The sequence below is a fragment of the Brienomyrus brachyistius genome, chromosome 6, assembly GCF_023856365.1.
Source record: "Brienomyrus brachyistius isolate T26 chromosome 6, BBRACH_0.4, whole genome shotgun sequence".
NCBI lineage: Eukaryota > Metazoa > Chordata > Actinopteri > Osteoglossiformes > Mormyridae > Brienomyrus > Brienomyrus brachyistius.
The window spans coordinates 8,977,435-9,003,469 of NC_064538.1; the positions used below are offsets into that span (position 1 = coordinate 8,977,435).

The 26,035-nt window shown below is 41.0% G+C and overlaps 2 protein-coding genes across 8 annotated transcripts in view; one reads left to right on the plus strand and one right to left on the minus strand.

Annotated features, from left to right (window-relative positions):
- tcea2 (transcription elongation factor A (SII), 2) overlaps positions 1-5,260 on the plus strand; it is a 6,838-nt gene extending 1,578 nt beyond the window's left edge. The window contains exons 1-10 of one of the 2 annotated variants that reach the window (XM_049017966.1): positions 1-111; positions 554-616; positions 700-805; positions 1,062-1,152; positions 2,013-2,146; positions 2,643-2,699; positions 3,073-3,227; positions 3,504-3,650; positions 4,410-4,481; positions 4,780-5,260. The exon at positions 1-111 is cut by the window's left edge and continues 998 nt beyond it. In XM_049017966.1, coding sequence (XP_048873923.1) covers positions 590-616; positions 700-805; positions 1,062-1,152; positions 2,013-2,146; positions 2,643-2,699; positions 3,073-3,227; positions 3,504-3,650; positions 4,410-4,481; positions 4,780-4,788 — 798 coding nt within the window. In that variant the 5' untranslated portion in view covers positions 1-111; positions 554-589 and the 3' untranslated portion in view covers positions 4,789-5,260. The remainder of the gene's footprint in view (positions 112-553; positions 617-699; positions 806-1,061; positions 1,153-2,012; positions 2,147-2,642; positions 2,700-3,072; positions 3,228-3,503; positions 3,651-4,409; positions 4,482-4,779) is intronic. The other variant, XM_049017965.1, reaches the window with a different exon arrangement.
- A 5,125-nt stretch (positions 5,261-10,385) lies between these two features.
- Positions 10,386-26,035, minus strand: part of rgs19 (regulator of G protein signaling 19) — a 38,420-nt gene continuing 22,770 nt past the window's right edge. For 5 of the 6 annotated variants that reach the window (XM_049017967.1, XM_049017968.1, XM_049017969.1 and 2 more), the window contains 3 exons: positions 24,421-24,507; positions 23,826-24,060; positions 10,386-15,353 (listed from right to left, as the gene is read on the minus strand). In XM_049017967.1, the coding sequence (XP_048873924.1) occupies positions 15,165-15,353; positions 23,826-24,060; positions 24,421-24,507 (511 nt within the window). In that variant the 3' untranslated portion in view covers positions 10,386-15,164. The remainder of the gene's footprint in view (positions 15,354-23,825; positions 24,061-24,420; positions 24,508-26,035) is intronic. The other variant, XM_049017971.1, reaches the window with a different exon arrangement.

Sequence of the window (26,035 nt, forward strand, 5' to 3'; positions counted from 1 at the left end):
TAGAGGACGCATATCCTCTAACTTCTAATCCCCGACTTGCACTTCAAGAAGTATTTTTGCCTGAACCACTTATATCATCCATAGAAATATTTCAGTGAACAGTGCCTTGAAGTACTTTTCGTTTACTTTCATTATGCATCTGCAGTCGATCTATGATTTTAGTACCGTTTTGTATATTTGCTGCCCTGGTGTTATGTGTTACTGTCCTGTTTGTGTGGTGATGAAGTTCTCTAATGTAGTAAACACTCTGCTTTTTTCACTCACAAAATACATCGCATGCTGTATGGTCAGTTCAGTCCTGGTCACTAGGAAACTCTGGTCTCTATTCGCAACCTAACCTCAAGCCTCTAGGATAACGGGCGTCTTCAAATTACCCATAGTGCACCATTGTGAATGCTAGCATGTAAATAATGTGCAATGGATAAGCAGCCTGCCTCTGTACTGGCATTTCAGTATTACATTTTTCCCCCTTTTAATCTGTTCCTTTATGATGTTGTGCTCTTAAGAATTTGGATTGCCAAGTTGCTTTTCATTTAATATCTCTATCTTTCAGGATGGTGCCGTAGACTTGCTGAAGGAATTGAAAAACATGAAAATGTCTTTAGAAACGCTGCAGGTAAATCGCTTGCCTTGCGGAAAGCCGTCGAAGGTGGCTGCGCGACCTAGAAAAGGAACAAGACTGAATTGTTATCATTTTAGTCCACCAGAATTGGTATGTCAGTGAACGCAGTGAGAAAGCAAAGTACAGAGGAAGAGGTGCAGACCTTGGCGAAATCGCTCATCAAATCCTGGAAGAAATTGCTAGGTATGGAAATGCATCACTGGAGTGTTGAATTTTTAAGGGGTAGAATGTTACATTCCTATTGGGCTTATGTTTCCTGTAGGCTAGCCACATATGTGTATATGAGACCAAAGAACAGGGCTCAATTAATGAATGAATGTTCTTGGTACATTAAACTATTTCTTCCAATGGTTTCCATTTTGTGTATTCATTTGATGTGTGACTTGCATCTAATATTTTAACTCATTAATTTCTATTTACTTTTTCATTTTTTCCTAAGATGGTTCAGACAGCAAACAGGAAGAGAAAAAAAAAGATTTCTCCCCCTTGACGTCATCTTCCACTGGAAGTCCGGGCTCTAGTGACCAGAGGTGGGTTCTCCCTGCATGCAAACAGGTCTGAGTAACAGTTACGCACTGTATGCAGTACTGTGTATTGTGACTTGTGTTACTATGCTTATAAAAGGTACCAGATGATGCTCGTATAAGTATATGATGTACACAAACCTGCAAAATTCCAGTGTGTGATTTGATAAGATCTTTATTTTAACCTTTAGATATAGTAACATTTGCTGTGTATTGGATGCCCCTGTTAAGTTTTTATGTAAATGGAAACAATTACATTCTTATACTTGTTGCATTACAATTACTTGTTCTAGTGTCTGTCTGTATAACCCTACACATTAACTTCCATCTATCCATTTTCCAAACCGCTTATCCTATTGGGTCGCGGGGGGAGCCTATCCTGGAAGCAATGGTCACGAGGCAGGGAACAACCCAGGATGGGGGGCAGCCCATCGCAGGGCACACTCACACACCAGTCACTCTCACATGCACACCTACGGGCAATTTAGCAACTCCAATTAGCCTCAGCATGTTTTTGGACTGTGGGGGGAAACCGGAGTACCCGGAGGAAACCCCACGACGACATGGGGAGAACATGCAAACTCCACACACATGTGACCCAGGCGGAGACTCGAACCCGGGTCCCAGAGGTGTGAGGCAACAGTTCTAACCACTGCATCACCATGCTGCCCCCTGCACATTAACTTGTACTTTTAAAAAAAAAAAAAAAAAAGGGGGGAGGCTTTTATTTTGGAGATACCGGAGGGTGGGGGCCTCTGGCACACATGCGTGAAAAGAAGGTGTTGGGTAGGTGGTGGCTCAAGTGAAAATAAAGTTTATTTACTTAACTTAAAAGGTGCATTTTTTTATTGACTCCCAACAAAAAGCTCAAGCAAAACACAAGACGCACCAAAGACACCAACCACTCCAAAGTTCACGTCCTTCCCCCCGACACCCGTCACAACTGACAACGTTCGGACTAAGTGCAGGGAGCTCCTTGTGGCGGCCTTGAAGACAGACGGTAACTATCATCACTGCATTCTGACAGCGTGTCATTGATAACCTACATGAAAGGACAGCACTGGTGTGTGAAATTTCACGTGTTGTAATTCAGCTCATTGTAAGTTTATAGGGTTGTGACCAGAATCGAGACTCAAATTTTATTTTCCCGATGACAAGTAATAGTGTCCATTATTTTTTTTTTTAATCTTCTGTTTATGCAAAGTTGAGGTCACCTAATAGGTTGTCATATTTTCTTATTGGTTCTGAATGTCACATTACTGTATATTGGTCCCATTGCCAGTTGAAGGGAACAGTAAATTTGTATGAATCTTTTCCAGCTTCTGCCACTTTAACTCTTGTAGATCGGCAAGAAAAGATGCAGTAATATTTTCGTTTAAGTCACTTAGTTAATTTCTGATACCCTTGGCGGTGTTTACAATTTTTGCCATGGATTATATGCACACCCCCTTACCATGTTAGGATAAAACTAATTTTAGCCTAATTTACTTTTTCAGATGATTACAAAACCATTGGAGCAAACTGTGAGCATCTGGCTGCACAGATTGAAGAATATATCCTTTTGCTTTTTCGTAATCATTTTTTGTCCCATTACAATGCAGTTTAAATCCCTGCAGTTTACAATTTCTTAACCTTAAGTTTTTGAACATCCAATTGACTTGAGGAGTGTGGTTTTAGGTAGATACTTTCTGGGTTTGGACACTAATTCTTTACTTCAAGAAGTTTCCACAATGAGCAGAGTCTGTTTAAATGTGGATTTTGCTCCCTCGATTGCTTAAGGATGCAGATGGTTAATCCAGTTCTTAGATGCACATCAGCTGTGCCTTTGGGACAATCCTGAGGGTAGGAGATCATGCACATGCAGAACAGATGATATAGTGAATCAAAGGTCAGTAGCTGTCATCCTTAACAGCTTCCTGGATGCACGCATCTACCAGGACTTCAAATCTACAGACATGAAGTACAAGGCCAGGCTACGGAGCCGGATCTCCAACCTGAAGGACCAGAAGAACCCAGATCTACGTCGCAACGTACTCTGTGGGAACATCTCTCCAGAGCGCATTGCCACTATGACTGCCGAGGTTTGTGTGCAGCCAACCTTACGATTGACAGTGTGCTGGCATTGTTCAGCAGTATCTATTATTTCTTTGTGGTGTTTGATTGAAGAGTATCAGTACAGGGTTATAAGTGTATAAATTTTGCATATATGTATAAATACATTGACTTGCTTTCGGTGTCCTGTGTCAGTAGTCAAATTTATCAGATTAACGTTTTACCATTTGGAAGGCTGTGTGGAGTATGCCATGCCGTAGGCTGCGTGAGGAGTGTGATATCAAGCTATGGACACATGCGTATAGGAAATGGCGAGTGCAGAGCTGAAGGAGATCAGGAAGGCGCTGACCAAGGAGTCGATCCGGGAGCACCAGCTGTCCAAAGTAGGAGGCACTGAGACGGACATGTTCGTCTGCGGGAAATGCAAAGGGAAGAACTGTACCTATACACAGGTATACAGTTTAATAAATCATTGCTTTTCATTATTGGTATGTGCAGTGAGGGACTGATCCTCCTCATGGATGTCTATATGTTCCACCATGAACCGAGCAGTACACGAGCCATTCCACAAAGAGGCAGTTTTCTATTGGATATTGTGTGAGCTGTACCTGTGCTGTATTGGCTGTTTACTAAACCGAGCTGGTTGTGTCCGCACCATCTGATTGGTCGATATGGATGGATTGCCTGAAGGAAAAAAGAAATATTCTATATACTGTATTATTCATTATTAGTAGTATCGCACGTTGTGATGTATTGATGCATCCCCGATAATTCTGAAAACGTCCCACCTCCTGCTTATAGAAGTACTTTAGAATGGCTGGATGGAATGTATTTGTAGTGCAAATTTAGGTAAGCGAATGCTAATTCTGCTAGCATTTGATGCTAACATAACGCCGATTCTCACAGATGTGCTAGTGGAAATTAGCACGTAGTGGATCGTGCACAGTGTGTGAGTACTAAATAAGCATCTGTCTGGTTTTACGTCCCTGTTGCTTTTACAACGTCGACCCTTCTGCAGGGGAAAATCAAAGTGAGCTGGAACTTCGCTGTAACTAGCGCCTCCTTGTGGTATGGGCCAGATGTACAGCCTGCTTCCTGTCTGCCACTGGAAAAGCACCCTTAGTTATTCAGCTCCCCTTTAAAGTAAAGTTGGAAGTTCTGTAGTTTCTGCCTGTAGGTCATGAGCATTGCATGCAATAATGTGCTTACAGGTCCAGACACGAAGTGCAGACGAACCCATGACCACGTTTGTGTTGTGTAACCAGTGTGGGAACAGATGGAAGGTAAGTCGCTCGGAGGCATCAGGGTACTTATTTGTGTAAAAGGCTCTTTTAACCTATGTGATCATTAGTATGTCATCAGGGATATAATGCTGGTATAGTAAAACTGCCAAAACCTTTATTGGTTGTTCCATTAACTAGGCTTTGTCTGCTCCGCCCCACTGTGGGGGGGTTTCAACACTCATTTTTTTTAAACGCCATAAAAGTAAGCACAAGTGCGTTCTGGGTTAATTTACGTAAAGATGTATGCAGCATGACTTTTGCCATAAAGGTTGAAACTTCTCTCTTCCTCTCTCCTTAGTTCTGCTGAGTCACGATGCTTTTGTTCCAAGAGCCAGCAGAATGGATAAAGGAAAGTTGCTTTGTTATATATGCAGAATTTTTTTTTTTTTCCATCACAATTTTTTATAAACTAAATTTAATGCTAGAGTTTAATACTGCATCTAAGCTGCGATTAGGTGTGTGTGTGTGTGCGTGTGTGTGTGTGTGTGTGTGTCTTTTTCTTTCTTTTTTTCTCCCCTTAAGGCCATGACATGTTGAGCAGTTTTGGTTGATGTTTTTGCTTCTGATTAGGTCCATGTAATCTTATTTTGCTGCCTTAAACAAGTTGTGCCTTTTTGTATGACTGACATTGTACATGGTTCAACATGATCTGATGTTTAACAAAGTGTTGTGTTAAAATGTGTTTATTGTGGCCCCTCCCTCCTTGAGTAAACAACACATTTCCAGTTTGCCGAGTTCGTCTACAATAAAATGGAAGTGGTGTCATGCATCTTTATAAATTTCCTCGTAGCATGATTTTTATTTCTTCTTTATCATGAAAATGGTGTGATATATCAGATTTAGGTTGATTTCAAAATGATAGTTTAATGCTTTACTTTGACCTCTAATATACGGGTCGGGTCTGGTCTGGTTGCAAATGAAATGTAGGAATGCTTTTCTGCCACTAGATGGCTTGTGAGGAGCGTCTGCTTTGGTACCAGTTGTTAATGAAATAAGGCCCCAACTGATTGTTGTTAATCAGTTTGCATTAAAAATGAAACAACTGCTAATGCTGGACCTATGGCCAGTGTCATGAAATCATGAAACGCCTAGAATGCAAATGCCAGTTCATATGTGAAGTGAATAGCTGAAGTGATGTGTTCACACAGAACCAAACATTGGTGGATAATTAAGAGGAGGGTGAACATGATTATTATTTTTTTTTAATAAAGTAAATTCTGGGAGAAGGCGAGTTGTTTTGAAATTGTATCTGACTGATTTCTGGCTTCTGTAATGAGTTCTTCCAGGCATCCGGTATATCAATGAATAGACCAGCAGGTAAACTAAGGTTATAACAAGCAATTGCGACATAAGTGCAGTTGTATGTTGGGATGGAAAGATTTATGGGTAAGTGAAGATTTACATTTCACTGTCCTTGTCAGGATGCACAGCATTGCTCCAGTACAACTGCTGAAACTGCAGTCCTCTGTTAAGCAATGTGGGTGGGGGTATCATGTATGTCTGGGCATATACTTTGCAAAAAGGGGAATCATTGTTAGATAAGAGGAATTTAGGACCCTTAAGAACTTGCCGAATGCAAAATATGTAGTAATATTGTTTGTCATTTAGAATAAGCTCCCAAGGTGATTCTCATGTTTAATAACCTTCGTGTGTTTGCTTTAAAGGCAGGAATCGAGCTTTTAGTGGATTTTGAAATACTTCAAGTTATATACTTCTATTATAATTACAGGTATCTATGCTTGGGATCTGTCTATGTTAAAATCATTAACTAATGCCAATGGGACTTGACCTCTATATTGAATCACTTAAATCGTTTCCTTTGTGACTTTTTAGTCATTAGGATTAGACCAATGAAGCTGAATAGCTGCAAGAAACTGCAAATTATTTTAATATGTTTTAAAAATGCGCAAAGATACCCAAGTGAATGCTTTTGTGTCTGTCACTTGGGTTTACTCCAGGCTGATGTGGTGATGTGGGTAGTACTGCGGTCTCCCATCTCTGACGTTGTGATGCTGGCTCCTCCCCCTGCACAGTTATGTCTCTCTGGAGTGATTTTCCTTCCCACAGTCTGAAAATGCATGTGAGTTTTCTGACTCTCATAAGGTAGATGAGATTAATCCACTCATGGATCCACTGCCCCACGTCTGAAAGCTCTTTGATGTGAAGTTTAGTTTAATGAATATTTGAAATTGTATTGGCTATCAAGGTTTTTATAATTTATTACTCATTTTCCGTGCGACTGAATTGGCTAGTGTCAGCCACATTATTATGTGATGTATGTAGTGAACTTTTGATACGCATCAGAACATTAAAGAAGATAATTCTGTGCAAGTTACATGTCTGTAGGTGAAATGATTTGTTGCACTTGTGGTGTTTTCATTGGTAAACATTGGTTAAAATGACCAACATGAAACTAAATTACTCCTCACGGTCTGTTTTTTCTTTATTGGCTCATATGTATACATTTTTACCCGTAGTGTGTCATTCTTAGAGCACCTATATACTGTAGTGTAATATCTAATACCGTGTGTATAGTACCAGTCAAAAGTTTGGACACACCAAGCTGCCTACAAAGGGGAGTGATAGCGTTGCATCACATGACCTGACCACCTGACCTAAACAGGAGGAGCTTTACTAGAGAGTGAAGGGAAAGCAGCCAATGAGTGTTCAGCATACATGTGGGGCCTCCTGTAGGACAGGAAAGCTACCCAGGAGGCCACCTCATTAGAACTGGTGTAGAGGATACAGTAGGGTCAGCCGGTCCCTGGAGCAATTAGGGTTAAGGGCCCAGTGGAGGGATCCCTCTGCCGACCCAGGGATTTGAACTGACGACCATCTGAGTCCCAATCCAAAAAACTGCCCCTTCCCAACAAATGATTTTTTTTTTTTTTACAGAATGTTGGTGTGAATATTTTCTGTAAATGCCTCTGTTATCCTTGGTTTTTGTTTGTCACTGAGCGACCAAAGCTGAAGTCTCAACAGGGCTGGCATTACGTAAACAGCATTAGTGTGCTGTTATATTTCTTAAACAGCCATGAATATCTGCTTTAAAAAAAAAATAGACCGCTCCAGCAGGAAGATGGATCATTGTCATTACTAAGATGGGTGCACCTGAGATGTACCTCTCTGGGGCTCAGATATGGTAAATAACGACAAATAGGATTCATTTATGTTCTGGTAAAACATCCATATTTCCAATAGGTGCAGACAGCAGATGGATAACTGGCTGTTCTTTAATTTCAAATGTGAAACTGAAAGGGTTGCTTTTATTTAGCCAGCATTTCAAAGAATGACAGAACCTGCTTGAATAGATGAAAGGCTCTTGGTGAACCTACTGCTTTCTCTACTGCTCTTGGGTGCCGATGTAACCTTAGCAAAGATTCACTGCCGTATGCATTTCAAGAGTAAATAGTTTGACTCTGAATAATTCCTTATTGTAAGTCATTGGTGACACCCGTCTCCAAGCTGTTTATCTAATGCAGGCCGATTTCTGACCAACTGTCTGCAAATAATAAGGGGCGGGAGATTCCTGCAGAAATTATGACATACATTCACATTTCTTGCTATAGGGAGCTGCACTGAGTACAATTTCCCCCCCCCTTTCTTACATGTGGATAACTGTGTGTTTCCCATTCCTAGCGGATGGCAGGGACTATTTTCTAAGCATCAGTGATTCATTGGAAATTAAAATACTGTATGTACTCTATTTAGTATCTCTTGTTTGATGGAAAACTGTAACATTTCTCCAAAATGCTCAAGGTCTTCAATCATGGTGCATGGTAATATTGTTGAGTAATTTTTCTGGTACAGGTGGAGAGTTTGTGGCTTTCTAAAGCCCAGTTTGATTAAAACCGATGTGTGAAAGAACATTAACAAAATGGGATGCATGAATTCAAAGTTCTGATACTCTGAGGCCTCGTATGAATTAAACTAAGGAGGGTGAAAAAACAACAAACAATTACCTGATACCAACTCCTATTCTCAACAGAAACCTCATTGAATGTAGTACAAACCAGTAGCACTTTGGAACTCAAGGACCTTTCATGAAACCTTCTTAATGATTTCATTAGCTCTGAATCCCTTTTCAGAAGCACTGCTAGAGTCTAAAGCCACTCAAGAACTTTTCCTCCTGGTGTCTCTGCAGGTTCAAACAACCATCCATTCATCACATGGGTTTAATTAAATGGTACCGTCTATCTTCGAGCTGTTAAAACGCTTGGCCCTAATTGGTGAGGATAATCTCAGGTAGCATGGGGCACAAGGATGCCATGATTTAACACGCACACACACTACAGGCACCTTAGAGATGCTGATTAGCCCAGCAAGGAGTAACCATGCAAGCTCCATACATACAGAACAGAGGTGTGATATGATCCTGTAACAGAAAGAATGAGACAACAGTGCTACATGTTACAGTCTCTGAATGATGAAATACACCATATATCACTGCTTTACATGTTTCCACAGTGTGAGTGTGACAATTACGTGTCTGAACGTACAAACACCTCACTTTAGAATTACCCTTGAAGTAAAGAAGGTCACACTGTTTAACATAAAATGTTGGAAAACTGTAATTGAAAATGGCTTTTATTTAAAATGAAGACCAAAAATGCCATAAACTAGCCCCCCACACTGGGCGTTCCCTGCCTTATACCCTGGTGTCTGGTGGGATTGACTCCAGGGTCATTGTGACAATGCTTTGAATAAGCGGTACGGAAAATGGATGGATGGATGGACAGATGGACAGGTCTTCATACCAATTTATACTTGGAAGATGAATCTATTGTAACTGCTATCACTATCCCCCCCCCCCCCCTCCAATGGGAATGAGGTAAATATCACTATCCGTCCTTAATGTTAGTGTGGTTAATACTGTATCTCTACCTGCCCTCTCCTGTCAGTGGGGCTTAATCACTATCTGATCCTCACAAGGCAACCATTTCGGTTCACTAATAGGAATGTCAAAAGTAAGATAGCATTGAAGGCTAAGAATAACATTAAAGGTTTCTCCCAATATTTTAACAGAAGAGCTCAGAAAGCTGAAATCAGCATCTGCAGGACAGTAAGGGTCTTATAATTGAAAATGATATAGCTAGAATTTAATGATTGTTTTGCATGGGTATTTACTGTAGAGGACACAAGTGACATTTTATACTGGATTTGAGGAAGCACTTCATTACACAGTGTGTAGAGTATGGAATAGTCTTCCTGATAGTGTAATACAAGCTAAAACCCTGGGTTCCTTTAAATCAGAGCTAGTTAAGATTTTAACAACTTGGAGCTATTGGATGAATTCTCCCCAAACGAGCTTGATGGGCTGAATGCCCTCCTCTTGTTTGTAAATTTTCTTATGTTCTTATGTTTACAAACTAAGCTACGTCTTAATGATACATAACAGGCAAATGTGATACACATTTTAGCTCAAATTTCACTATTGCTAGTTTTAACAATTACAGTGTTACACTGAAATATGCAACAAAAGATCATGCTTCCCCTCTGATCTTTTTGCATCATCTGAAATGGTCGGCCAATGGCCAATGGTCTTTTACAACCTGGGGTATTTTTAAATGTACTTCACAGAAAAGTACAACCAGAGAAAAGGACTGGCTCTTCCACTACAGAACAAATACACTTACAGGAAAGAAAAGAGAAATTTTGTGGCAGGATCTGAAGCATGGCATGAAATTAGGTCTATAATTTCAATCCTGTCAATTGGGCCACCTGGCATTATAAAATCAATGCCGGTGGCATATTTGAAAATAAGGGTTTGAGCTGCCTTGTCTCTGGCACTTTGTGGGTGATGGACAGAGATATAAATCAAGGAAAACCTGCTTCAAAATCTATGACAATTTTGCAGTACATTTACTCCTTCTCAGACACAAGAAACATCTCCACGCCGAATAGTTGAATGATAACACAAACTCCTTTATTATTATCAGTATGTATATATATATATATGAACATTTGAAGGACAGGATCAGGTAGGACCAGCAGGAGTTGACATTGTGGAGACTCTACTCGAGGCCCATGTTTGTGAGACAGGGCAAATAGCACCAATGATGTTGGCTGAACATGAATAAATGACACTGTAATGACCCATAGCCAAGGCTTTTCATAGCACTGTGCTGTCGTGGCTGTAACAGGTAGTGGAGAAGCCCAAAGGAAATGCAAATAATGGGATGGATCAGTTTACAGAAACTCTGCCGCTCACTTGTACTGCACTTTGTCTAAAAGAAACTGAGTGGAAAACAGTTGTACAGTGAACCTTTGTAAAGGAGCCTCTGGTGGTACATTTACCTGTACTCTCATTTTTAATATCATCAATATTACCAAGAACAGAGAAAGACAAAAAAAGTATGAAAGTATGTATCGCATATTACAGATGTGTGCATGGGAGTACAGTTCCTCATACACGCACATACACGCACACACACTCCCTTCACCTGGCACAGAATGCTGTCTGACACTTCCAGCTCAGGGCACAGGTATGTGTAAACATGAGCAGGCCTCCACATTGTGAGTTTTCCTCTCTGCCTGCCTGGCGTTTGGACGGAGGGGAACTCACATGGGGGTAGGGTTAGGGTAAATACAGCCACGTGAGAAGTGTGACAATGGCCGTCGGTGTGAAGTGCACGTTCACTTATTCGCATGGCCGCAGAGTGTGCAGAGCCGGGACCCAGGTTTTCATCTGACACGACAATACGGCAATACAGAAATGACCGAAGATCCCCGTTGCCTCGCCGAAGCTCCTACTACTCCCTCATGGTCAAATCACAATGTGCTGAAACCTTCCCTTGCCACTCTGACATTAGCAGGCACACAGGTTTTTTTCTTAGTGAAAAATGAATAAAAACGGAGGATAAGATACTAAGTATAGTGGAGAAACCACCAGCACAGTGATTTATGACGCAGGCTCCAGAGAGCTCTATCCACGGCTCTCCCTCGTTCCTCCCATGTATGACGGGCTTCTTGTGTCTGACCTCCTGTGCAGCGCAGGTGTGCCTGCGGGTGTGCAGCAGGGGGTGCTGTGGAGCAGCACACAGCTGTACAGATGGTTGCAGTCCGGGAGCTAGCTGCTGTCCTGGCAAGCTGTCAGGTGGATGCAGGTCTGCTCCCGCCTGTGCCGGGACCCCAACCCCCACCTGGACTCTTGCCACAGAAGTCGGCAGACTGAAACATTGCACATCCGCTTAACCAGGCCAGACCATTTCATTGCACTGGATAACCAAGGCTTTACTAAATATATGTTTATATATATTTATATATATTTTCATATAGACATACATATATCTAAAAATAACATCATGCACAATTATTAAATCTTCTCGGCAGAAAAACAATTATACATCCAAGCACTTTTCACTCTATAAAATAACAGCATTAAAAACTGCAATACTCCTTTCTTGTAAAATGCATTTAAATAAACATCTTATTATGATTGTGTTAAATGTAACATCATATGAACTATAGATCTGTTTATATAAAATATATGAAAAAATATGTACCTGGGACCGTGCCCAGGATAACTATGGGTTTAAGAATATATATATGTAAATAAATTCTATATGCCTATAGCTTTATGCAATATACTAACTATACATGTTTTACTGTTGCTAGAAAGGAAGATTGCAATTTAAAATCCTGAACTGTAAACAGTAAGCAGACTTTCCTTTGCTGCAGTCTGATCTGCGACTATCCATGGCACTGAGTGTGGAGCAAATGAACAGCATAGATGCACATCATATGAAACCAGGCAGTGAAAATGAGTCGCTATGCTAATGGATCTACCGCTGCTCCCAATGGTGGCTCATTTGATTTCAGACACAACCCTTTACACCTTAATTTGGAGAGGATTACAGATCAGTTTTTAATTAAACCAACCCAAAAACATAGGAAGCCTTATTGCCTTTCTAGTGTGTTAATCTGGAAATGAAAAAGCTACGGTAGCAGCAATAATTCAAAATGTGAAGTTAATGAAAGAGTTACTTTGACTTAATTCATTTAGTCATTTTTATGTTCGATATACAGTTGGATGTTCAGTGACAAGTGCATTTTATGTGTTATGTCAATTGTAAATTGAACAGTAAGAATGGGAAGTACGAATCGTTGCGAAAGGTCACAGTATCATACTTTCTTAAGCTCGTTTTAATGCCCATTCGAACGGTGCCGTGACCCTTTGTTTTGTTGCCTATGCTCTGTCCTGGATACAAAGTGCCTCACTTGGATGCCACATGCCGTCTGTGTGTCTGTGCATACACAGGTCCAGTGTCCAGAAGGGGGCGCTACTTTGGAGAGGTGATGTGAACACGACGCATCAACTAGCTGCGTATCTAAAACAGCTTTCCCACGTCACTCACATCATGTGGCCCAGCGTCCCTCAACAAGAATGCTGGGTGCCTCATACACTGAAGAATATAAGGGACTCTATTCTCATGGCTACCATGGCTGGTCCCTTATAGAAAACTGACATAGGTAAAGAAATTCAATAAGGAATATAATACAGATTTATTTATCTTCATAAACATTTATATAAGAATGTTTTTTTTTCCAGGATGTCAAAATCATTGTAATACAATATATTTTAAATATACACATTATTGCCACTTTCAAAAATGCAAAAAATGCAGCATACATTGTTAAAAATCATACATTTTTATACATTTTACAACATATATGTTCTTACATATATGATACCATGTATAAAAATGGCAATAATAGATATATTTGTAATGTAAGAACCATATTTTTTTACATATCTAATATATCTAATGAACATAGCTAATTTTTCATAAGGGCTGAGACCCAGAGGCTCACAGTGTCAGCACTAAACTACGACAGATAGCTTCTGTGTCACTGGGAACTACCACTTTCATCATCATGTCCATTTGGACAAACCAGAAGTGGAAAGAACGGCAGATTTAGTCAATAAAGGATTTTTGCTTTTTTCTTTGTTTTGTTTGTGCCAATATTATACATTTTTTTTGTCAATAAGCAGCGACTGCATGAAACCGTAGTTTGCTAATGCACAAAAATTAATTCTGATTTTTTCTAACCAACCCCTAAAAGAATAAAATGGCTACTATTTACTGGAAACATGTAACACGTGGATTAAAAGTCAGGATGGTGGCTCAGAGGGAACATGAAATGTCACGCTTCGACAGTAGCAGAATGACGGTCAATGCAGAAACACATTATGCTCAGTGTAAAAAACACACAAATAAAAAACTAAGATTACAGCAGAATCCTAAAGTGTGCTGAAACTATTTGGCGATCCAGCAATGCTTGTTTTGCAGTTTCAGCTCCACAGTAGACTGATAAGCATGCCCTGACAATTTCTGTCTGGAGGTAATCGACGATTGATTATTGAATTTGCTATTGATGAGTTTCTTCCTGCTGGGGACGCCATACCCAGGCACAATACTGACATTGTGATGGACAGGGCTGACTAGACCAATGGATAATTCTGAGGGGAGGGCCTCAACATACGAGTGCTCTCCGGCAGACTAGCCTGAACAGCCAGCAGGCCCGAATTTTAACAGAAAGTGCTGTATGAAGAATTGCTATTATTACGAGCAATACTGCAGTATTATTGTATGGTTGTATGTTTAAAAATGAGCCTGTTGACCAGTACCCATAGGCATGGCTGTGATCCCTATTAAGAGTGCGAAGGGTGTATCCCCTTGTGTTTGTGCTAAAGGGGTCGACCTTAAACACACAGAGAGTCACATGGGGGGGGGGGGGGGCACCCAGTGTGGTGGGTAAATAAGTATGTAAAATCATGTATGACAGTGACCAGCAGCTGAAACGCAAGTTGCAGGGGTCACGTAATCTCTACCGGTGAACTCTGAGGAACTGTGTCTATATTTAACAAAACGGCTCCCGGTAAAGTATGTGTGCGTCTGACACACAGCTTAGTAACACTGTCATCAGTACCAATTAAAAGAAACAAAGGAAATGAATTTGTGCAGTAAAGAAAATAAATAACATCAACAATACTTCTCAGAAACATACTTACTTGACATTCTAGAGGAAACAGTGATATTCTTTTCTTCTTTCATTATTCAGACTTTTCCTTAGGCTGCTTGAGTACAATCACTGGGTTTGCAAACCTACAAACCATTCCTGGCCTCTTTTTTGTGCACCTTGAAGTTCTTGACCACACATCTCCCAGCCCCCACTACAGCTAAATCTGCCCAATTCATCCCAGCAGATTGACAGTGGAAAGGTCAGATTAAACAGATCACAACAGAATCCCAGTCCAGTGGTCATGCTCTGAAACACTCCAACATATACTCCAGTGCCTTATTGCAGAGCATCGGGGGGACCAACACGTAAATACCAATATATATTCAAAAAATACTACTAATAAAATAATAATAAAATAAAATGTACAAAAAATGTATAAATCAGTAGTAGATGTAGTAGCTGTAACTGCAGTGGAATGAGAAAACAAAAATGTCTTCTGTTAATGACCCTGTGTCTTCCAGTTAAAGTCTGTTTAGGTTTGGTAAATCCCACCAATAACAGGGCATTTTCTAAAGTGTGGGGGGGTGGCAAAGGTTCAATAATAACGATAGTAATACTACTAATAATAAGGAGAATCCCCTACTGGAGGAATTTCTTTTAGTGGTTGTGCAAAAGGGAATCGAGACAGTGAGAGAAGGGGAGGTGAGAGTGGTGGACCTATGACTCAGAAGGTGGGCGAGATGCCTCCTGCAGCAGGGATTTGTATATAGGGGAGCTGAGGAACCTGGGGTAGGAGTCTCTGTGCATGAGAGTGTAGATCTGAAGCTGAGCGTCCTCAAACGTGAAGGGAGTGGGCTCCTGCATCTTCTTGTTGATGACCTCCCTCACCCTGGAGTCGAGACTCACCTGGCATATGAGGGAATGAGAAAGAGTTGGAGGTTAAGATTCCAAATTATATTTCATATTGCTTTCTCCATTTTGGAAGAAGAGGTCTGGCCTGATTTATGGATTATTTACTTATTAAAGTATGCTTATTCTAATCGATTATGTTCCCGCCATTCACATTTCAATGTAAACACAAACATTATAAAAACATTTTTTGTGTATGTGTTAATTTAGATTAATGAAGCATATGTAAATATTATAGCACAGACTTTACAGTATGAGATATGAATGGACATCACAAGAAATCATGGGACTGTTTTGCTAGTTTATATTAAGTAAGAAATATGCGATCATATATACTGAAGATAGACAGGGATTTTCTGTTTCCCGAATGTTCACTTTACGCCACTTCGCTTTTCACGAAAGACCTACATTAGCACATTTTCGCTAACCGGTTTTTCATTATTATGAAAAAAAGAAAAGTGAAAATGTGCCCTTGAGAGGTAAAGTGGGCTATCCCACATTTTTGACCCCTACCCCCTTTTTATTGAATATTTCCAACTGGATAAGTTGTTATTATCCAAGTCATACCTCTGTGCTACCTATGATATATATCAATTGTAGAGTATAGGCACACAGATTTTTTTGAAAAAATTTCAACTTTGGAGCTCATTTTCTCAAAACTTTGTTTTTGTGGGATAGCCCACTTTACCTCTCAAGGGCACAAATAGCATTTAGCATTTGTTTATCAGTGAGCCAGTTATAGATATTCAGTCAAGCGTCGCATAACGACGTTTCAGCCAGTGACAGACAGCAGATACAACGGTGGTCCCATAAGATTAAGATGAGGCTGAAAAGTTCCCATGGTCTCCGACCACGGTAATGTCACACAGCACAATGCAGTACTTATGTGTTTGTGGTGATGCTAGTGCACACAAAACTGCTGCGCTGCCAGCTGCATATGTATTCTCAGAAAGTATCTCTATTATTAATCTATTATTGTATCTGTATTGTATTGTATCTATTCATACATAATTTTGACTTTATATGAGCTGTGTATGTATTCCTGCTTTTACTATATATTATTGTTATTTGGGGTTTTATGTGTTATTTGATATGATTTGGTAGGTAAATTTTCGGGTCTGGGAATGCTCAAAATTTTTTCCCCATAAAAATTTATAGTAAATACTTCTTTGCTTTGCGCCACATTAACTTATGAAAGATGTCATACGAATGTTCTATTTCCAGACAGCATGTGGGAAACCTGTTTCAAAATTTCTTTTACTTCTATTTACAGTCAGTAAATTTAAGTAAAACCAAAGTCAATACATTTGGACTTATGCAAAAAATATCTAAGCCACACAGACCTTTATCTATTCATTTATTTCATATGTGTTCTGAAGTATGCATAGATAGTACATGTTTTGTTTGTGTGATTTTTACCATAAAGTGTCTTCAGTGGTACAGTATGGGAAGGTAAATCTGACTTACATAAAATCTTACTTACGTATGAGTTTGTGGAAAAGATTACAGAGAAATGTCCCCGACTTACGACCTATGTGATTTATGACCACGCGCACATACAGTATAACCAAAATAAAAAAATAATAATAATTTAACAAAAACAAATAAAAGCAAAAATTAATTTTGGGTTGACCGAATGTCCAGCAGCGCTACCCTACCTAGTGTGTGCTGTGCACCGTACACCAGTAGAGAGAGCTGTCTGAGGAGCTCAGAAAGAAGATTATAGATAACTAGTGGTGTAACAAGATCTCATGTGACGAGATCTCACGATATTCCATGACAAGATTTCTTCTCGAAGTGAAAAGTGGTCTCACTGCAAATCAGCTGCTGTAAGCATGTAAGATGCCGCAGACACATTTAAATCTTTTGTGTGGCAGCATTTTGGGAAATATGAACGGCGAAAGGGTGACAGACTAAACATGAACCATCTGTAATTATCCATCCATCCATCCATTTTCCAAACCGCTTATCCTATTGGGTCGTGGGGGGTCCGGAGCCTATCCTGGAAGCAATGGGCACGAGGCAGGGAGCAACCAAGGATGGGGGGCCAGCCCATCGCAGGGCACACTCACACACCATTCACTCTCACATGCACATCTATGGGCAATTTAGCAACTCCAATTAGCCTCAGCATGTTTTTGGACTGTGGGGGGAAACCGGAGTACCCGGAGGAATCCCCACGACGACATGGGAAGAACATGCAAACTCCACACACATGTAACCCAGGCGGAGACTCGAACCTGGGTCCCAGAGGTGTGAGGCAACAGTGCTAACCACTGCACCACTATGCCGCCCCCCTTTTGTCCACCCGTGTATATACACTATTGTCCCCAAAGTATCAGGACCCCTTCCTTTACACACACATGAACTTTATTGACATCCCATTCTTAATACATAGGCTTTAATATGGAGTTGGCCCACCCTTTACAGCTATAACAGCTCCAACTTTTCTAGGAAGACTGTCCACAAGGTTTAGGAGTGTGTTAATGGGAATTTTTGACCATTCTTCCAGGAGAGCATTTGTGAGGTCAGGCACTGATGTTGTACAAGAAGGCCTGGCTCACAGTCTCCACTCTAATTTATCCCAAAGGTGTATTGGGTTGAACTGGGGTTCTGTGCAGGCCAGTTCAAGTTACTCCACACCAGGCTCACTCATGCATGTCCTTATGGACCTTGCTTTGTGCACTGGTGTGCAGTCATGTTGGAAAAGGAAGGGACCATCGTCAAACTGTCCCCACAAGGTTGGGAGCATGGAATTGTCCAAAATGGCTTTGAATGCCATTTTCACTGGAACTAAGGGACCAATCCAAACCCCTTAAAGACAACCCCACATCATAATCACCCCTCCACCAAACTTTGCACTTGGCACAATGCAGTCAGGCAAGTACCGTTCTCCTGGCAAGTGCCAATCTATATATATATCAAACTACCACCGTGTAGCACTAGTGCTTGTCATCTTAAGAGTTGAAACAAAAGCCGAACTGTACAATTATGGTTTTATCCAATATACAACAAATAAAGAAATTAAAAGGGTAACTTCTTACATACTGCAAAATAAAATAAATATACAAAGCGGAATCTGATTGCTTTCCTATAACGCCCAATATACAACATCCTAGTCATCTCCATTTAGTTCATCTCAGATTTCAGAATCCATACTCAGCACATTGTTCACCCCCCCCCCCAAAAAAAAGAGATGGGTGGAAAAAAAAACTGTGTTGTTACAAAGTGACTCTTCATTAGATAAAGGAGGCAGAACCGACAGCCAAACAGCACCGCTTATGAAAATGATGGATGCTGTTTAGACATGTGAGGAATACTGAACTTGATGAACCCTCCATCTCCTGGCAAGTTAAAGCAGTGTTCTGACTATTTATAGCCGGTTTGGTTGTGGGACGTGCTGAAATTTATAGTTTCCTGTACCCAGCCTTTGCTACGGAGCTGCTCTAAGGGCTTTTAGTTGAAAGCGGGATAAACAGAGACTCAGAGAGTCTCCAAGCTGTGAACTTTCCAGCTGAGAGCTGGAGGAGTAAGGAAACCTGACAGACATCCCTTTGGGCGCAGTCTAAATAAAGGACTTATCTCAGACCCCTATGAAAAGGAAAAAAAAAAAAAACATAAAAATAAGTTACTTGCTTTGTCAAGAGAGATCGCCGACTTACACTGACAGGCTCCAAGAAACACCGGCGAACACAGAGCTTTCAAGTCTAGAACTTTAAATAGAACTTATATTTTTAATCTTCAACTCAATTTTTCACAGTAACAAAGGCTCAGTTGGGGGGTTGGGGGGAGTCTGATCTTCAGAAGGCTGACTAATTGTAGGTCTGACTTTGGCAGGGCTGTGATTTGTCTTCATTTATCAGACGCCAGGCTATTGTTTCTGGGCCGCTATCAAGGAATCCCCTGCCCTCGACAGAGCCTGACAGCGTGAATCCCCAGCGGACTAACCCAGGGAAAGTATGCCTTCCTCTTCAGCGGATACTGTACACACAATGGCACGCCAGGATAGAAATGCACACGACGTGGCAGCACTGTGTGCAGTGTTAGAGGCGGTCGTGATTTTGCCAGTACAGCTGCTGGTAATGAACGTGGGAGAGACCAAGAGACGGCTGGTTACACAGGGCAACAACTACATAATCTGCAGAATGTGCAGACTTTTGTTTTTGAGGAACTGATATTGTGAAGTGGGCCTTTTAGGGAAATTCAGCTCCGGAGTTTGTAATGTCAGCTCGGAGCACAGTGCATTTATCCAAAGGGATGTGCATTACTCCTTTTTAAGATGTTTGGTGTAAAATAATGCAGTATGTGTAAGTACTGCGGCCAACTTAAAATTTTCCAGGTACGTGGGAGTCGAAGAGGCAGTGATGTGACAGGGCAGGGGACAGTGAAGGCACAATCGTGGGTTTACTGTGATGTCATAAACACAACTGCAGTCACTCTTTCCTCCCAGGATGAAACAGGCCAGAGCTTTTTCCAGAAGCAGATACTTTGCTATTCAAGAGCAGCTGATTCTCCATTACTCCAAGCTGAATAAGAGGCAAGAATTATAGCTGCTGGGAGCAATTTGAGAACTGCATTCATCCTGAGCATAAGGACTTAACCGAGAAAAATGCAAACCACCATAAATGCAGAGCCTAACGGCTAGAATCAAACCCGGTATTGCTGGAATTACTTATTCAAATGCCTGGAGAAACGAAAAAGAAACATAATTCATTTGCATTTGTTATTGCTGGAAATCTTGCCTTCTTGACTATTGTGTCATTCCAGAAGGTACCATAAGGTTCTGCTCTTTGGGTGTCTTTTTCAATAGACATATTATTGCACATTGAACCATGAAAAGCCATGAATGTTTCAGCTCTGTTCCAGACCTGAAACCATTAAGAACCATATCAATGTAGACTGCAATAAACAGGGCATTACTGACTAATTTTTTGTTCGCCTACAATGGCTAGGTCAAATGTTATATTTTTGTGAATTCTAAAGCGAGCAGAAGATTAACTGATCTCCAAAAGGAATAGAATTAAAGAAACATTATTTTCAACATTTTAAGGAGGTTTAGTATATTATTTTTGTTTTGTACAATTTTAAATTGGAAAAAAACTAAAGGAGCTCCATGCGAAATTTTGGGCACTTCCAGAGATTTGAGGTATCAGGCCTTAACGATCTTGGTAATGATCTATGGCTTGTTCACAATCATCATTAAGTAAGGCCAGGTGTTGCAAATTTCAAAGCTTTATAAATACTCTGACTCCTCAATCCTTGTCCCAGCAATTAGCTACCATTGGCTCCTCTGAGCAGCTGCCTAGCAATAATAGTAATAGTAATAGTAACAGTAATAGTAGTAGTAATAGTAGTAGTAGTAGTAGTAGTAGTCGTAGTAGTCATAATAATTAAATAAAATGATTGATGTCACAAAGCAGAAGAAGGCTACAAGATGATACCAGGAAACCTGGTATCTAATGTTCCCTGGTAGCTCTTTCCTCAGTTCGTAATGTGATTAAGAAATGGCAGTTTCAGAAATGGTCAACATCAAGTTGAGATCTGGGCTCATAGGATTGCTAGAAAGGCACATCAAAACCCCTGTTTGACTGCAAAAGACCTTCAGGAAGACTTAGCAGACTCTGGGGTGGTGGTGCACTGTTCTACTGCGCAGTGTCATGCCCGGCTCGTCCGCTCCTCCTGTGTGCCACGCCCCCTGATTACCCACGTGTTTTCTCCCGATTGTACCCAGCTGTATCTAGTTCATTTGCTCAGTCCTGTGTATTTCAGTCCGTGTCTTACCCGAGTCCTTTGTCCGTCATTGATGTTTGTGAGAGTCAAAGCCTGTTTCCCGTCCTGTTCCTGAGAATAAACGCCCGTTTTCCCCGTATCCCGCTTGCTTGCCTGCTCCTTCCGCACGATCGCCGCTCTGCTCGCGATCGCTGCCTTGTCTCCCGTGACACGCAGCGATGCCTCCACAAATTATTACCTTTATGGAAGAGTCATCAGAAGAAAGCATTTCCTTTCTCCTCACTACAAAATTCAGCATCAGAAGTTTGCAAATGAACATGAAGATGAAAAGAGGACGGCTTCTACAAGATAACGGTCCTAAGCACACCTCAAAATCAACAATATACTATCTTAAGAGGCACAAACTAAAGGTTCCCTGACCTAAACATCATTAGGTAGGTTTCCAAAGAAGAGATTTTATGTGCAAAAGCAACTTAACATTAAAAAGTGGTCAATGGAAACTTTTTCCATTTAGTTTTACTGGATAAAGTCAAGCTGTTGACATTTGGCAAACTACCATGGAAACATTTTTTACAAGACAGAATGGTATTTACGCAAAAGTTCTGACAGGTGACAGGAGTTATATCGTGCATCTTTCCTACAGCAAACACAAACTTGCACACTTGCGCAAATGGAGCAGTGGACTGTTGTTTTGCTGACACCGAAAGTTTATCTCATGCTCTATACTCAGTGCAGGTTGCCAGTTTGTACATAGCAATTGTGATGCGCTTCTGGGTTGAAACTGGTGGTTGATGGCTGCCTATTACTGGCCCAATAAAAGGTCCTATGTGCCGGCATTTCAAATATAAAACTGAATTTGTCAAAACTGACTGAGATCGTAAAATGTTTAAGCCAGAGGTTTGGTGTAGTGGATTATAAACATGTACAGACTAATTTATCTAATGAAATTATTTTAACAATGCTCATTAATTCCCTGTATCGGCAGTCTTCAGGTTATGAACGCGTCCCATTCCCCAAGTCTGTCTTTAGCCCTCTGGAGATGGCTATCCCACCCGTGGTATAAAACAAAAATTTTGCCAAACCATTTAACAAACTCCACAGGTTTTTGTCATAGAAACATTTAAAAACTGTCCCCAGAAACTTACTGTTGAAATATACATAGGTAGAAACTAAATATATTTTTAGAGCTTTGTAAAGAGAATAAAGTCGAGTGTCCTGAAGTAGCGCTGATCGCCCAGCTATTTGCAAATATTCATATGATAACGATATGATAATCACAGGGATGTTATTGGGTCAAGAAAACACATGAAAATGCCCACAAAAAGAGCACATGTCTGGATTTTGTTTATACTGACTGGGGACCTGCAACCCTTTATTTTGTGATTTGAGAGAGAAAATGCGGTGAAAATTCATGGATAACTACAAATTCGGGTAAGCAGTAACTCTGTAAATGACAAAATTTCACTTGTTTTCTAATTTTGATTGCTACTGTAAAAACGTGTCTTTATAAATAGATGCAAACTGTTGGTAACTAGGTTGTTCTTTTAGCGTTTTTCATTATTATGAGATTTTTTGGCAAGTATAAAGCAATCATTTTGTTTACCTTACGTTTCTCGTGGTAAATAGCTTAAAATAGTATTGATTGTATTTGCTGGAAAAAAATATTTTACTTAAAATATTAACCTTTGCAGTAAAAACATTTGTAAAATGTACATAAATGATGCAACGGTGGTAGATTTCCCAAAGGCATAGTTGCTGATTACGTTAGCTACTTACAGCTTTAGATCCACACAGCTGAATCTAAGTTGCTGAAGGGGGCTTTTGGGAAATGTGCCCCAGTTCAGCAGTAAAATGTAAATATATTTTGCGGAGTATTCTATTGTGGCGTTTAGCAAAACAAAGCAAAAACAAAAATAAAAAAGATGGTTTCCGAACAAAATGGCCTTCTTATTGTAGCCATAAAGACACTGCACACAAATAACCACACTCTCACTGCATGTAATGGAGACACACGAGGTCTGACGCTGGACTGTAAGGTACACGCATGATAGCTACTTACAGCGAACACAGAAGCATGCGAGTAACTGGCACAGATCGGGGCACATACAGGTAACACACTTACAGGTAAACATAAACTGAAGACACAGCCCAAATATTTAGAACGCCAAAATCGAACAGGGCTATGTGCATGCTGGGATATGGTAATAGGATCTGCTATGCGGAGCCATGTCACCCACGGTACAATATTATTATACATACAAAAACTCCTTGGAAGTACAAAGCATATGATGTGTACCTTTGCCTTCAACCCAATAGAAACTGTTTTGAAATGTGTGTGTGTTTGTGTGTATGCACGCATAAAAATACAACTGCTACAGTCATGGTGTACTTTCGTCAACCATGACCAAGATTCTGCTTGTTTTGAGTTTCATTTTTGAATTTCAGCACCTTGATCCGGGGCCCTCAACCACGATAGAAGAACAACTGGAACAAAATGAATCCAGCCTGATCCTGCTTTGTATGGTAGAGATAAAATGGCTTAAATTTCTTTTCAAGAACTATATACGGGTTAATTTAAAAATATGAGGTTTTAACTTTTATTATGTTATATACTTTTGTTGGTCTATGACAAGTAATGTTATAAAATTCTAGATCCTATTTCCAGAGCTAATGTAAGTTTTATGGATTTTCCTGGACCTGTATGTCAAACGAAAACATGCAGATGAAAGACATTTTTACCTCTTTGGGTGAGAGTATTGAGATGTAATTCTCATAGATCATCCGTGCCTTGTCTTCAATGTCGGTTTTGTGTATCTCCTTCTTGAGGTCCTCGCAGGCCATCCAGAACAGCATGTTCTCCTCACTGTACTCAGTCCTTAAGAATTCCCTGAAGACGTTTCGACCAGCCGGGTTCTTCATCATCTTGTCGAAGGAGTGCGCCCACAGCCGCATCTCATCTACCGTTGGTTTGGCGCTGTAGATGCAGGAAGACCACGGATAAACCTCAATCCCCAGGACAAACAACCGAAAAACCAGACAGATCCCAAACATTACCACCCCTATGACAACGTTAAAGACCCCACAAAGCATTGACCTATACCCATCCACACAGACATACTCTAACAGGAACCTCACTCACCACACAGGAACATGTTACACCCACATGACAAAAACACCATGCAACTGCATACCTGTGATTCTGGTTGACTACAAGTAAAAGAATAGGGGGGCTGAAGGAGACCTTCCTGACCCGTTATGAGAGAGCGGGGGAACCGGCGTTAGTGTCTGGCATGTGTGTGTGCACTAGTATGTGTGTGTGCGTGTGTGCACTCACCAAGGTTCACAGTTTGGTATGGTCTCCAGCTTGGTCTCCAGGGACTTCCTTCTGGTCTGATTGTCGTCTTCATTCCTAACAGTAAGACTGAAAGGTGGTGAAATGGCATTGAGAAATAACTGCACAGCCTATGCCTCAAGTCTGGTCAGACTCTGCTGAACACACACACACACAAAGATGCTCGCATGTGCACATGACTGTAGACAGACGCATGCAGACATGCATCAAGACACATGCATGTGCATGGACACCAAAAAAAATCTCCAGAGTACGAAAACCCCCCCCTTTTACAAAACAGTACAATTATCAATGTACAACATTCAGACATGTAACACCAAAACAGCAGGGCTACATAACCAAGATATTTTTCTTCTTCTTCTTTGATCTCCTTCACATTTACTCATCATGACACCTCTTGGTTCCTCCCTTCCTGTTTGCTTCTGAATCAGTTTTAACAGAAGGCGGAGTGACAGTTTCTGTTATACTTAAGCAGGACATGTGTATAGAGCGACTGAGAACATTATCTGAAGCAACTAAAAGCCAGTGGGCAAAGGGTAGGCTGTAGGAGCATGGGGCACTGGGGCCTCTCTGGTCTTGCATGCGTCAGTAGGCGCTAGACTCTGCAGGGTCATGTGACTGGCGGTTTAGACACTCGTACTGTCAGACGGCCATGCTTTTCTCCACCAGTTGTTTTCCGGAAACGCAAAAACACGAGAAACGGATCCTGTTTTCTGGCGCCTCCTCCCTGCAAGACGGTTGCCCCCACCCTGGCTCCAGCAGGGTTTCTGCATATCCCTTAATGCCAAACGAAACCCCCCCCCCCCCCCGTAACCTCAGAGTGTACCTGCCGGCTCCTTTCACCACCAGCCACAGACGGTGCTGTTAAACAGTAAATGTGAAAGACGAAAATGACAGTCAGGAGAAGCAATGCCTGTTACACCTTAACAACGATCAAACAGGATGTTCTTACACTCATGGAACTTTTTCCTGAGTATTACAACCTGATTACGGCAGTTAGTGAGACCAAACCTTTCACACCACTGCAAAACCTAAATATCACTCTAACTGGATATCTTTAGATGAGGGGGGGGGGGTATAAAACTAAAGCTTAAACTGCATTTAATCTCTCAATCTGCAGGAATTAAATGCCCCGTATGCTGGCAATATTCTAATGTTTTACTTTAATTGAGACAGAAAATGTTTTCTTCCCTTGTGGAATGTGCTGTCTGTAACTGGGCAGGTGACTCTGAACGTGTGAGCGTGACACGTTGTTTTGCGAGTGTGTGACACACGAGGAGCCATTCCTGATGAGATTTGTGTGCGCAGGACCACTGGGGTGTCAGCACAGTGCCTAGCATGCAAAGCTTCTGGTGAAAACAGAGGGCAGATCACAGGCGGGGGGCAGGAATGACGCCATGCCACTGGGACCAGCTGCCATGTTAGGTCCTGTACTTTCTACAAGTGTAGTTTATTTCACCTTCCCATCAAAGAGGAACAATAAAACTGGAAAAATTTCAGGAAAAATAAAACTGACATCCAGCCACTCAACATTGCCGGGGCTTTTGAGGAGAGGGTCCCGGTGTTCAGGTTCCTGGGTATTGAGTTGGAGGATGAC